Source organism: Helianthus annuus, chromosome 8 (assembly GCF_002127325.2).
Source record: "Helianthus annuus cultivar XRQ/B chromosome 8, HanXRQr2.0-SUNRISE, whole genome shotgun sequence".
NCBI lineage: Eukaryota > Viridiplantae > Streptophyta > Magnoliopsida > Asterales > Asteraceae > Helianthus > Helianthus annuus.
In genome coordinates this window covers 13894391-13907581 of record NC_035440.2, presented here as the reverse complement: position 1 = coordinate 13907581, position 13191 = coordinate 13894391, and the positions used below count along the sequence as shown (strand labels likewise).

Sequence of the window (13191 nt, the reverse complement as noted above, 5' to 3'; positions counted from 1 at the left end):
ACTCTTTAGACCAATCTGGTAGTGCACTGATAAAGCTTTACTCACATAAGCTATGGGGTGTTGGTCTTGCATGAGAACAGCTCCTAACCCTTTTGATGATGCATCTGTTTCCAAGATAAACTCTTTAGACCAATCTGGTAGTGCCAATACAGGAGCCTGAATTAAAGCCAACTTCAATGTTTCAAAAGCTGATTGTGCCTCATTGTTCCATTTGAAAGCATCCTTTTGAAGTAATTGAGTTAATGGTTTAGCAATAGCCCCATAAGATGAGATGAATCTTCTGTAATAACCACTTAACCCCAAGAAGCCCCTTAACTGTTTAACTGTAGTTGGAACTGGCCAGTTTTTAACTGCCTCAATCTTGCTAGGATCAGTTGACACACCCGCCTTTGAAATCACATGCCCCAAGTATTCAATTTGTTTACCAGCAAAACAACATTTTGATCTTTTAGCCAACAAACTGTTTGCTCAAAACAATTGGAATACCTCCCTTAAATCAATCATATGTTGAGTCATGTTCTTACTGTAGATCAATATATCATCAAAGAATATCAAAACTTTCTTTCTCAATAAGGGTCTGAAAACCTCATTCATCAATCCCTGAAAAGTTGCTGGTGCATTTGTTAATCCAAAGGGAAGAACTAATTCCTCTAGTAATTCTTCGATTAAAGGAATAGGAAATCTATTCTTTATTGTGTTATCATTCAATTTTCTATAGTCCACACAAAACCTCCAATTGCCATCTTTTTTTTAACTAGGACTACAGGTGATGCAAATTCACTAACACTATCTTGTATGATGCCCATCTCTTTCATTTCTTGCACCATTTTTTCTATCACATCTTTCTGACCCACCGGATATCTATAAGCCCTTTGGTTAATTGCTTTAGTCTCATCAATCAATTTTATCCTATGGTCACATGATCTCCTAGGAGGTAAAGCTGTGGGTTCTTCAAAAACATCTTTAAATTCATCTAACAACCCATTCAACACTTCATCATTAACTTCATTGCTTATTTTTGCTTGATGTTGAAACACTCCATCTACTTTTGTTTGCATACTAAACATTTCAGCCTGTACATTCCCATTCTCAAACCCTTCCCACATTTTTTCTAAGGACACTAGAGTCAACCCTTGGTTATTTGTCCCTTTTAACTCAAACTGGTTATTGCCCAAACTAAATTTCATTATTAATTCTTTAAAGTTCCAACTGATGTCCCCCAATGTACTCAACCACTGAATGCCTAATACCATATCATAATTTTTCAAAGGAAGTAAAAGAACATCGGATTTATACCATACTCCTTGCATCATCCATTGGAAGTTTTGACATAGTTGAACACAAGACATCTTGTTACCATCAGCTACTGCAACAGATAAAGATGGGACTTCAATTGTTGGACACTGTAGCCTTCTTGCCAATTCTTCATTCAAAAAATTGTGTGTGGAACCAGAATCCACTAGTATCTGTAACTGTTTTGTTCCAATTGTACCAACTATTCTCATAGTGTTGTAGGAAGGTATACCCAAAATTGCATTCAACGAAATTTGTAGAGATCCTTCCATTTCTTGAACTTCAATGACTGAGCTGTTACTATCAGATTCTTCTAATTCATCGTTTTCAATTTGAAGTACATATAACTGCTTGTATTTACAGTTATGTGTGGAAGTGTACTTCTCGGGGCACCAAAAACACTCACCTCTGGCTCTTTTTTCCTCAGTTTCTTTGGTTGATATTTTTCGGATAGGCTTCACCATCTTTGACGCTGGTGGGGTTGGTAGCAAGGATAATGTGTTGGTGTTATTAGCAGGTAGTGTATTAGACTTGTAATAACTCACCATACTTGTAGAAGTGTTTCTTGCATTGTTACCTTGATAACTGTTGCTGAGCATAGGTTTCTTGACTTCTTTGTTATCAATTAAAGTTGTATAAACCAATTCTTGTTGTTTTGCCATTGCAATAGCATATATGACCGTCTTGGGCTTGAACATCTTCACGAGACATCTCACTTCTGGTTTGATGCCAGCCACGAATAACCCTGCTGCATATTCTTCACAAAGTTTCACCCTATTCAAGAGAGCATCAAAAGCTTCACAGTATTCTTGCAGAGATCCTGTTTGTTGTAAATTCTTTAGTTCTTCTATAGGTTCCTCATTCAGCCTATTAGAAAACCTATTCTCTATAGATCTTACATAATCTTCCCAAATCATGTCTTCTACCAATTGATCTTGACTTGCAGCATAGGCCTGATGCCATTGCAGTGCAGCACCTTCTAGGTTAACAACCGCCACTTGAACCTTGTGTTCATCTGGTGTTTTATCGATGGCAAAGAAATGATTACATTTGTAAATCCACCCTTCGACATCTTCTCCATTAAATCGAGGAAAATCCAGCCTCCCTACTCGAACCAATCGATTGTCGCCATTTCTTTCTCCTCTGCGATTGTTGTTCATTATCTCTTTCATTTCCCTTAATTGTGCACACATTTCAGTCATCTGAACTTGCAAATTCCTGATGTGTGTAGCATTATCTTCGAGAATTACTTGTTGCGTCTGTATCAATACCGTGTTATCCTTTGCCATCTTCTCAACTCTTTCGAGTTCTTGTTGCCTGGTTACAGTCGTCATTGTTGTTGTTTGTGCTGAATTCCAAAATTGAACTGAAACTTCGCCGGATTGTGATCGGAATCTAGAGTGCCGAGGATCGGACAGCTCTGATACCAGTTTGTTACGATCAAAAGAAGAACAGAGAAAATCAGAGAGGGAAACGTTATTCACATTGATCGATGAATTCGTTACAATAACAAACCCTAGTTATAACCGATCTTAACAAACAGTTTTAACTACTAGCCCTCTAACTATTACAATGTTACAAAACAGCCCTTGTAACTTTTAACAACCTTCAACTAACATCTAAAATACTTTGCAAGTTGTCATTTTTGGTCCCTGATATTTATCTTCGTAACATATAGGCAGTAACCCGATAGGAAGGTACGGGTCGTACCCGACCCGGAGACTTCATGGATCATATAAATTGAATAAGCCGTGAAGGAAACCCTAAGTTGCGACTCAAACGTCAGGAAGAGTGAAAAAAAGGGTTGTTCAAGTGTTTCATTCACATGAGAAGATTCAATTAGAAGGATTCGAGAAGAGCTATCATATAGGAGATCGATCTATCGATTCTTATTGAGTCAGAACCTTCGAATTTATATTTTCCTTAAGTTTTTTTTATCACATATTCAATGAATTCTTGTGCTTTAGTTATTTGTATGGATAGATAACCACCTTATAGCCTGTTAAGGTAGGATGAATCTTGATACTTTGTGATCTTGGGTGATTTTATCTATGAAAGTGTGTTTTTAGTAAGTGTTTACTGATGTACTTGTGATGTGTAATCTATATGTTGAGTATTTATCATTGAATGAGTTTGTGTGGTTTAGATCTTTCTATGAGGTTATGCATCTTTGATATGTTTTATCTATCTTTAGGCTATATATCGATCGTTAGTCTAGGGCTTGATACTTAATAAGTAATGGATGAACTTATTCAAAGATTAGTAATTCATATGGGTTACCTATGGGAAGAACTCGATTAAAAGGGTTTGGAAATTAGTTAGGGTTTGCTTAAAATTGAGTATTTGAGTAGCATAAATAGTAAATCGCTCAATTCGTTAATCTATGTTTCTAAACAATAATAGAAGCTTTAAATCACAAGGGATAGGTAAATAACTTAGTTACTTAGAACCAGATAGTTGGGTGTGTCTATCACTTGGATATTCGGTGATATGTGGTTAACCTGTTAAGGTAATGGCCTTTTAACATTACACACCTTATTATTAGTTTTTACTATGATGAGCTTTTCATAAATCCATAATCAAAAGACTTTACAAAAATATTGCGAGGATTCTGAACCTATTTGGTTATCTTTCTCATATTTGATTTTCTTAAACTCATTTCAGTATTTTGTGTGTACTCATTTACACTTTTTTCAAAATCACATAGGTTAGATGTAACATAAAAGGTTGAGTTAATAGATTTTGTGTCCTAGGATTGATACTTGAGTACTTAAACATGCTATACTATATTCTGATAGGTACACTTGCCTAAAACGTGTGTAGATAGTATTTATTTGTTTTTTACCTTAACACTGGTGTGTTGGGGTAAAGAAAACTTTTTTGTTACTTTCTAATCACACCAAAGATGAAGTGTGATGTTGGGGGTACACACATATATATATTATAAAGGAGTGGCTCATTGTTAATTACTTATTAATTGTGTTTATTAATATTAAAGGGTATTTTGGTTCTTTCACATATACTTAACATAAAAAGTTAATCTCATGCAACTCAACAACCAAATATATTTCGTTTATGCATAATCTGGGGCTGACATTGTAGTTTTTCAGACATAAAAACCAAATCTGAAAGTTTGGTATATCATGGGGAACATTTGTGTACTTTAACTCTATATACTAATGTAAACACCATCAAATCAAATGACATAATGACATGGTGAATGTTATAGCATCTCAAATAGTATCAGAGCCAAATTTAGTTAGATAATCACAGTTCTCTATTTATAAGTCTTTTATCATAAATGAGCTAAGCACATTTATTTCGTCCTCAAACTTGTCTCATCCAACCAATTGTATACCTAGTTTGTATTTTGTCAAGCTTCAAGTGACAAACCGGGCGGCTGGGCAATCGATACCGTCATCAAAGGCTCAAATTTTTAAAGGGCGTGAAAGGTTTTTTACAAGCTTTTGCATATATTTATTATATATGCATCCGTTTATTTTACATAAGAATGTTGGTAGTGGAGTGGAAAAAGTCATCTCAAAATAATGTTGAGATCTCAAGTTTAAGGTTTGACTTTAATACCAAGATTCATTTATTTATTTATTTCCTTTAACCACAATTTTAAACCCAATTTTTTATGTTGCCCGGGTTCTAATTTATTTTTTTAGACTTCTTGTTGACGGCCCTGGATAAATCTCTTTCGCATTCTCTTTTTAAACATTTTCACACCAAGCTTTATATTTATATGGTCCACGGCCTCTTCGCTTGAAAGGGGTATTGAAGATAACATTAAAGTTAAAGTAGATATTTCAGAAAAGATAATGTTTGAAGATTCAATATAACAAGAACTTTTGTTAGCCATGTATATCTTCTAGAATAGTTTATGTAATTAAATTTAGGGGTTGTTTGGTAATATCTGAACCAATAAATGTTGAATGAATAAGAGCTCTGAATGGGTAAGAGGATCTGAACCAGTAAAGTGCTATTTGGTTGCACCTCTGAATGACTGTGTAAAATGATATTTTTATCCCTCTGAACTACTTTGTGCTGAATGAAATGTATATGTTTGTTTAGTGCTTTATACTAAATGATAAATAGCTTATAAAATACAAAACATAACAGAAAATCTGTTCATACCATCATACCATCATACCATGAATCTGTTCATGAAATCACTTTTCAAATAATAACATTATTATACTTTTATAACTTCATACAAATAACAATTTGTTCATAACTTCATATAATAGAGCAGTTCACATCAATTCACGTATATACATATATAAAGCAAGTTGCATTATAATACTATTACAGTTTAAATTAATATAGTAGATCACCAAACCACATTCACGCATATGCAATTTTCATACTTTCATGGTAAAAGATTCCACACATATTCACACTAGGTTAAAAAATGTAAAATTATAAAACAGAAGTTAAAGAAAAGGCAAAAGTTCATGATTAGTTACCTGTGGAGGAGAACGATCGTTGTAGATGAGAGATGGAAGCTGTGGAGGGTCGGCGATGGAGGACTGTGAAAGGCGCTGCGATGGAGGGCGCGGAGGAGAACAGAGGCTGTAAGGGCGCTGCAATGGAGGACTATCGACGTGGATGGCGGCGGAGTGATGGAGGGCGACGAAGTTGTGGAGGAGAGGAGGAGATGATGGCGGCTGTGGAGGAGAAATATGGTGTCGTTGTGTATTGAGGAAAAGAGGCAGATGTTTGTTTTGTTAGGGAAAGGGATATGAGTGTCAAATGTTTCATTCAGATGTCAAAAGTAGCTGAACCATTCAGAGCTAAATGGTTCCAAGAGATGAAGTTTTTGTGAACCAAACAACCTATACCTCTGACCGATTCAGAGGTAGGCTCTGAATGGAGCCATTTAGATGTAAATAAACAGGGCCTTAGAGGAGTGTTCAATGTAAAAATCAATTTTTTCCTATAATTGAAAAACAAAATATATCATTCATTTTTTTTCATTCTTTTCAATTTTAAAATACATTAATTGGTTGAAATTCAGTGTTAGTTATTTAATATTCTTTTTTATATGTATATTTATGTATAGAGTCTACACATGTATAGATAAACGTTTAAGAATGAAAAAAAAAACATATGAACAAATTAGTTTAGCAGCTTTCTATGTATATAAAATACAAATTATATGTAAGAGGTAAAAGTTCTTAAAAGCATGAACCATTTATATTATAAGTTATATGATTTAATTTGTTATTTTTGTTGTCGTAATAATTTAGTATTTTGTAATCAAATATCCTGGTCTATAATAAGATATAGTGAATCTTTTCACTATCTTACGTTTACTTTCAAAACCATTTATCACACATTTGTCAATGCTCACAATATTCGTTTTGTTTTGTAAATCGTGATATCTTTTGTGGCCTTTTGTAACGTTCCATGTTTTCGTACCTTCTATTTTTAAAAGGCTTGTATTCGTATTCAATTTCAATTTCAATCCTTGTAATCCGATACTTTTAATCATCATGGAATATATTTTATATCACACCTGCTTATTCATGCGTACACAATACACAAACATTCACGAAACACTCGTTTCTATACAAAAACCGAGCCATACTTTAAGTTTATAACCTCTCGAAACATGATCATACTTGTATCATACTTATCACATGCTTGTATACACCTTGAAACCCTAAAACCATATTTGACATTGTATTTATAACACAGATTAACAAGGCATATAAGTTAAGGGGTTAAAATGAAAATATTTGAATTTACTGGTCCCTTGCGGACCGTAAGCCTCCCTCCTTACGGTCAGCAAGGAGATCTAGGTTTTGGACAACTCGCGAAAATTGTGTTTTAACTCACTTCCAACCACCCTAACTCCCAACTAACCTTATTAAATAGTGAACCATAATACTCCATTATAAATACACATCCTCCCAGACTTCTAAACACTTTCAACACTCCTTAACTTTATTAAACATTGAACCAGTGAGTTTTGAATACTTTTTCTCTTATTTTCTTCCTATTTCTTGCTTTTTTTTCCTACTTGGATAACCTCTAGGAGTGTTACCACAAGTTTACCTTGGTAAACCAAGTTGGTACATCACCATTTTGAGGTTCAAAGTTAGGTTCATTTTCTATTTTGTGTTAAGTTTTCAAACAATATTCATCTTACTTCATCTCTTGGAACACCTTCAAGTTGCCAACAAATCCCTTTGTTAGATAGGTTTGGATTGATATTTGTTTCAAAAATGTTAGTCATTTTAGCTTACTTTCTATCAAATCTAAGTCACCAAGTAGCTTTTAAGCACACAAAGTGAACAAACTACACCAAGTCTCCAATCATAACCATGTTTAGAAGCATTTGTATAGTTGAACTCACTTGGCTAGTTGGTGAATTAGATGCGTTATTTACATTCTTGTACTAGTACTCATGACCATTCGGATCATCCATGTGATGATTTTGTGCAATAGTGTACTAAAGGGTTAAAGGATTCATCCTACCTATGCATGACAATCCATTACTTGACAATACATGACCATATACTAGACTATAATATAAATATAATATGTATATATAAAATCTAATCCAAAACCAAACTATGGTACCAACCAAAATAATGGTTAAATATTATGTGTTAAGGTGGATAACATCTTAGTTTTAGATTCCTCAATTTGGACTTCTAATGGGTGATTTAGTGTCCATGAAAAACACAACTAAAATAGTGTCCAAATGAGTGTCTAGACAAAGATATACTTTTGTGTACTTTCATACTTATAAATTCTTAAACTCGTTCTGTCATCAAACTCCATGAACTCACACACCTTCGTTTTCCATTTTAAGGTAACTTCGGTTCTCCATTCTTCAAATTCGTCCAACTCACCTTTGTGGAAAGCTTCGCAAACCGTAAGTATACTTGAACTCTTTTTCCTCTTTAAGGTACTTTTGGGTTGTAACATATATGATTATTAAACACACAAACACATGCAGTCAATTTTATGCAAACACTCAATCCACTAAACATGCTACTTGTCATACTATATGTTTATACATGCTAGAATACTTTTATGCACACTATTTGTCATTAACTTTGCAATCTTACCTTAACATGTATATTGCTATAGGAGTTGCACACCGTCATTTTTTGTCATTGTTAAGTATTCAATCAAAACGGTCTTGTTCACTTTGGTGACGAGATTACGCTAGTGGACACTTTAGTTTGACCTATAGTTGATGCATGCTAGTATGATATATAACGTAGTATACAATTTGCCATGTTAGATTTGAGACAATTTATACATATACTATGTAGACCAAACTTGTATGCTCACCGACTTTTTTGTATTGACGTCTACTTTAACACATGTTGTAGGAAATGTATGATGACGTTCAAGAAATCAACTTAGGGCGAACTAAAAAGTCACCCAATATTTCGTTTATCTATTTCCTTTTATGTTAGTCATGTTATTCCAAGTTGTTGTATTTCCTTTCGAAAACATTGTATCTTTCAAGTCATGAATGAAACGAAAGTTGATTATTAAATTATTGTCACAAATAGTATGTATCAGTTTTAAGCAATCTTGTTCGTCCTGCCTTGATGTTTCCGTCATCGGTTGAGGTGTGACACCTTTTACGTAATTAAGTAAACAAAATTGTCGATAACCATTTGGGCTATTGATATAAAATGTTTAATATCATTAAAATTTAATAGCATGGATTCAAATCCTACGAAATAGTCATTAAATGATTTTGAACAGGGTGTATGCATTCACCTTCTAAAAAATAAAAGATTACAAAATGTGGACAACAACGTATTTGGAGTTAACCTATTTTAAGAAGACTTTTATGAGTACAAATGTAATGGGGACATAAATACATATTCTAGATATTCACATTTTCCATGAAAAAGACATACAATAATATTAATCGTTATCATTATTTCCGGTTAATTCGTTTTAACTTTGTTATTTTTTTTTAAATTGTAATTTGTAAAAGCTAAAACGATGGCAATATTGTATTTTTTAACTAGGGCAAAATCATAATTTTTAACAGGGGCATATTTATAATTTTAAAGTATGGGTAAAATTGTATTTTGTTCGGGCTAACAGAGGAGTGTCAGACAACAGCCTGACACTATTTCCTGACATGGAAATTGTAGTGTATAGTAATAGTAATATAATGGTCCCCAACTTGGACGGTGGTTAGTTTTTCCAATTAAGTATGTGTAAACTATCTCGGCTACCCTTTAATATTATAAAAATATGTTACATATTGTGTAAAAGGTTAGGGCATGTTTGGCTAAGCTTTTCCAACAAACTTATTGACTTAATCAAAAAGCTAATAAGGAGTTTTTGTGTTTGGATAACATAAAAGTCCTTTTTAAAATGACTTTTTGAAAAGAAGGAAAAGGAGTTTTTGAAAAGTTAACGTATTGTGACTTCTTGATCAGCTTATGACTTTTCAAACATCAAATTACCAAATTACCCCTGATAACACCCCTTTTAGTCATTTTACATCAATAAGCTAATCCAAACACTTTTGTAACACCTCGAAAATTTGTGTCCTATAAAGTAATGACACGTGTCATAAGTTTGCACGTGGTAATAAATACTACAGAGGGACTAAAGTTGACAAACATAGAAAGTATGTGAATTCAAGGGTTCAAAATGTCAACAAGGGATAAATATACTTTACAGTAACCCTACATGATGCTCGTACCTTCAAACGAATGAATCATGGATCATACGGAATGAAATGTGGAAGAAAGTGAGAGATTACAAGCTACAGGGGTTAAATGTGTCAACATGTTTAAGTTGTACCTCTGAGTGACCCTTTAACAAACCCGAGGCCTTGTAATGGTAAAATATGCTCACTAGAATGCACGATATAAATTTCATCAAGTTCCGTTATAAAATGAGAAAGTTATGATCGAATTCGTACATGAGGGGTTAAAAGCGTCAACATTGAAAGTTATGACTTTTCGGGTAGTAATAAACTAACCGAGGATTAATAAGTTGGGTAAAAGTCACGAGGCCCTTATACGTAAATAAGAAAGGCCCAAAGTGCAAAGTTACCCCTTCGAAACGCCAAAAGCCAGCTGCAATAATGTAAAAAGATTTGAAAAATCTTACAGCAGGTCTCAGGCGGGCCGCGTAAGAGTTACATTGAGCTTATGCGGGCCACGTGGACAGTAGAAAGATTTGGTTCTGTCAGAGAGATTCAGGCGGGCCGCGTAAAGGTTGAAGGACCTTTGACACGGGCCGCATGAGATGGCCAGATATAGAAAATGCGGACAGAAGCACTGTTTGGTGTTTTAACCGACTTTGAGCCATTATTAAACAGCATGGGCGCCCCCTAAACGACCCCTAGGCTCTAGGGACAAGTGTTGATGATCTGGGATCCATTATAGACATGTGTGGCAATGATCTAAGGTGTCTAAGTTACTATAAAAGGCCATGAGATGCAACCATTGTAACCACACCTTCATTCAACACTTCTGATCATTTCTGGAGCTCAAGTGTCTTCACTAAGCATCTCTGGTCGTGCATAGGGCTTCAGTAAGTGTGCTTAACCCTTCTTAGTTAAGTTTTTGCTTAGTTTTAGCTTAAAAGTCAATCCGTCGTAATTAACGATTGACTTAACGATTAATCACAAATGGTCCAGTGATTAGTCGAATCAAAGATAGTTATATGTTGGTAATTATGTGGGCATTAAACCCTTAAAAGGGCACCCTCTGATTCCCTCCGAGGATTCGCGTTTCGTGGCAGTAACACCACCGCCTCCACCACCACCAGTTCATCAAGCAACTCCCGATCCGCCAAGGCGTAGAAGAATAGGCGCGCGGATGTCCACACGAGGAGGGGAATTTCACTTTAGCACTCCTCGCCACTCAAGTGGAAGTCACTATTTGCCACTGCCTGAAGACCCACAAATGGGTGGACCTTCTAATCCACCTGCAGAGGTGAATTCTGCACCAGTTGCACCACCTCCGCCACCATTCGGTTATGATAACCCGATACCTACATACGCCGGTTCCACAGCATATAACCCGTTTGAGCTGCCGACTCACACCCACTATAATTATGCTGACGCCGACCCATACTTGGTAGGGGCCAATTACAACGCCCTCCATCCAGAAGGACCTTATGGAAATCCTTGGGGAATGGGATACTCAGCTCATGGGTATCCAGCACCTGCTAGACCTCCGGTTCAGCAGCCGTTGCAGCAGCCACGTTTTTCCCCACCGGAGCAGGAAGAAATACTCCACCGTTTAAACAGGGTGGAACGAGACTTTGAGCAAGAACGTAAGAACAATCGTGGATTCCTCAAAGGCCTAGCAAACCTGTTAAAAGGAAAGAAGAAACGAGATCATTAGTCTCTATATGTACTATTGTAATTCCTATTTCAATCAAGTCCCTGCGTGGACATTTGTCTTAGTATCTAGTCCCTGGGTGGACTTGTTTTAGTCCCTGCGTGGACATTTATTGTGTGTTTAGTCCCTGCGTGGACTTGCCTTTCAGTCCCTGCGTGGACTTATCTTTCAGTCCCTGTGTGGACATCTATCCTAGTATTTGGTCCCTGCGTGGACTTGTTTTCTGTGTAACCTCAGGTATTTCGTCTTTTTAAAAAGTCCTGTTTAGGGCAGTGTGTAATCTCTTAATATGTATTGGAATGTTAAGTTTATAAATTTCATTTTATCATTATATGCATAAATATATGAAGTAAATAAATCAAAAATCATTCCTTTCAAATTAATCTGCCTACCAGTTATTAAATAAAGAATCTTAACGGTATAACCTAGCCTTCGTGTCATTATAAGACCCGGCCAAGATGGTAAGACCTGATTAAAAGATTCAAATCCCTGTTAACCTCTGTAACATGTTAACACTCCTGGCAGACGTGATTCATTAAAATCACACGTATCATTTTTACACAAGGATCCTTCAAGGGATTCCAAACCTAATTTAATGATTTATAAATCATGGGTTTAAATCATCGATTAAGATGATCACATATCAAGCATCCATTAGTGATGTAGTGCTTACGGGCCATACTCATTGTCATATAAGACAGAAGACAGTTGTAGTCTATGACTCCCTGTCAGAAAAGGGTAAAGAACTATGTTCAAACCTTTATGCCTTGAATCTCTGAAATCCTGGCTTATAAATTAAAATGTCCCTGTGACTAGGCTTTTGTGCCACTAACAATATTGTTTGTAATTAGGATAAGTTATATTAAAATCCTAGATAAATGTGAGTAACAAATTAACCAAATACGGTCTATGTTTACCATGGTTAATGAATTGCCATAAAAGACAATTCCATAATAAACTCCCAAATAAATTTTTGTCATTATCTTATGTAGCAGATCAAGATAAAATGGCTGACCCGGATGAAATAAATAGTCATCCAAAGGAGAATGAGAATGATAACGCCCGAATTAATATAACGGGTGCTGAACTGAAAGCGTTAGTAGACAACGCTGTTACAACGGCCTTAGAACGGCAGTATGAGGAATATAGCGGGTCTCGAAGTAGGATGCTATCCGCACCACATTCTAAGCCCAAGACTCATTCCGAGGCACATAGCAAGCCTCCCTCCAAGAAAGATGAACCAAAGAAAGATGATGACAATCGTCACTCCTTAAACCATCGTAGTGTCCCGTCTCAAAAAGTTGTGCTGAATCAAGGACCCCGTGATAAGCGTTGCTCCTACAAGTACTTTGTTTCATGCAAGCCCCGGGATTTTACAGGGGAGAAAGGAGCAATAGACTGCATGACATGGTTGGATGAGATGGACACGGTGGTTGATATCAGCGGGTGCGCTGAAAAGGATGTAGTAAAGTTTGTGTCGCAATCGTTCAAGGGCGAGGCCTTGGCCTGGTGGAGATCATTGATTCAGGCAACTGGGAAG

The 13191-nt window shown here is 35.7% G+C and overlaps 1 protein-coding gene across 1 annotated transcript; it reads right to left on the bottom strand.

Annotated features, from left to right (window-relative positions):
• Window positions 1-704: 704 nt before the first annotated feature.
• Window positions 705-2627, bottom strand: LOC110869591. Its single transcript, XM_022118833.1, has one exon. The coding sequence runs from the start codon at window positions 2625-2627 to the stop codon at window positions 705-707; it is 1923 nt and encodes a 640-aa protein (XP_021974525.1).
• Window positions 2628-13191: the final 10564 nt, after the last annotated feature.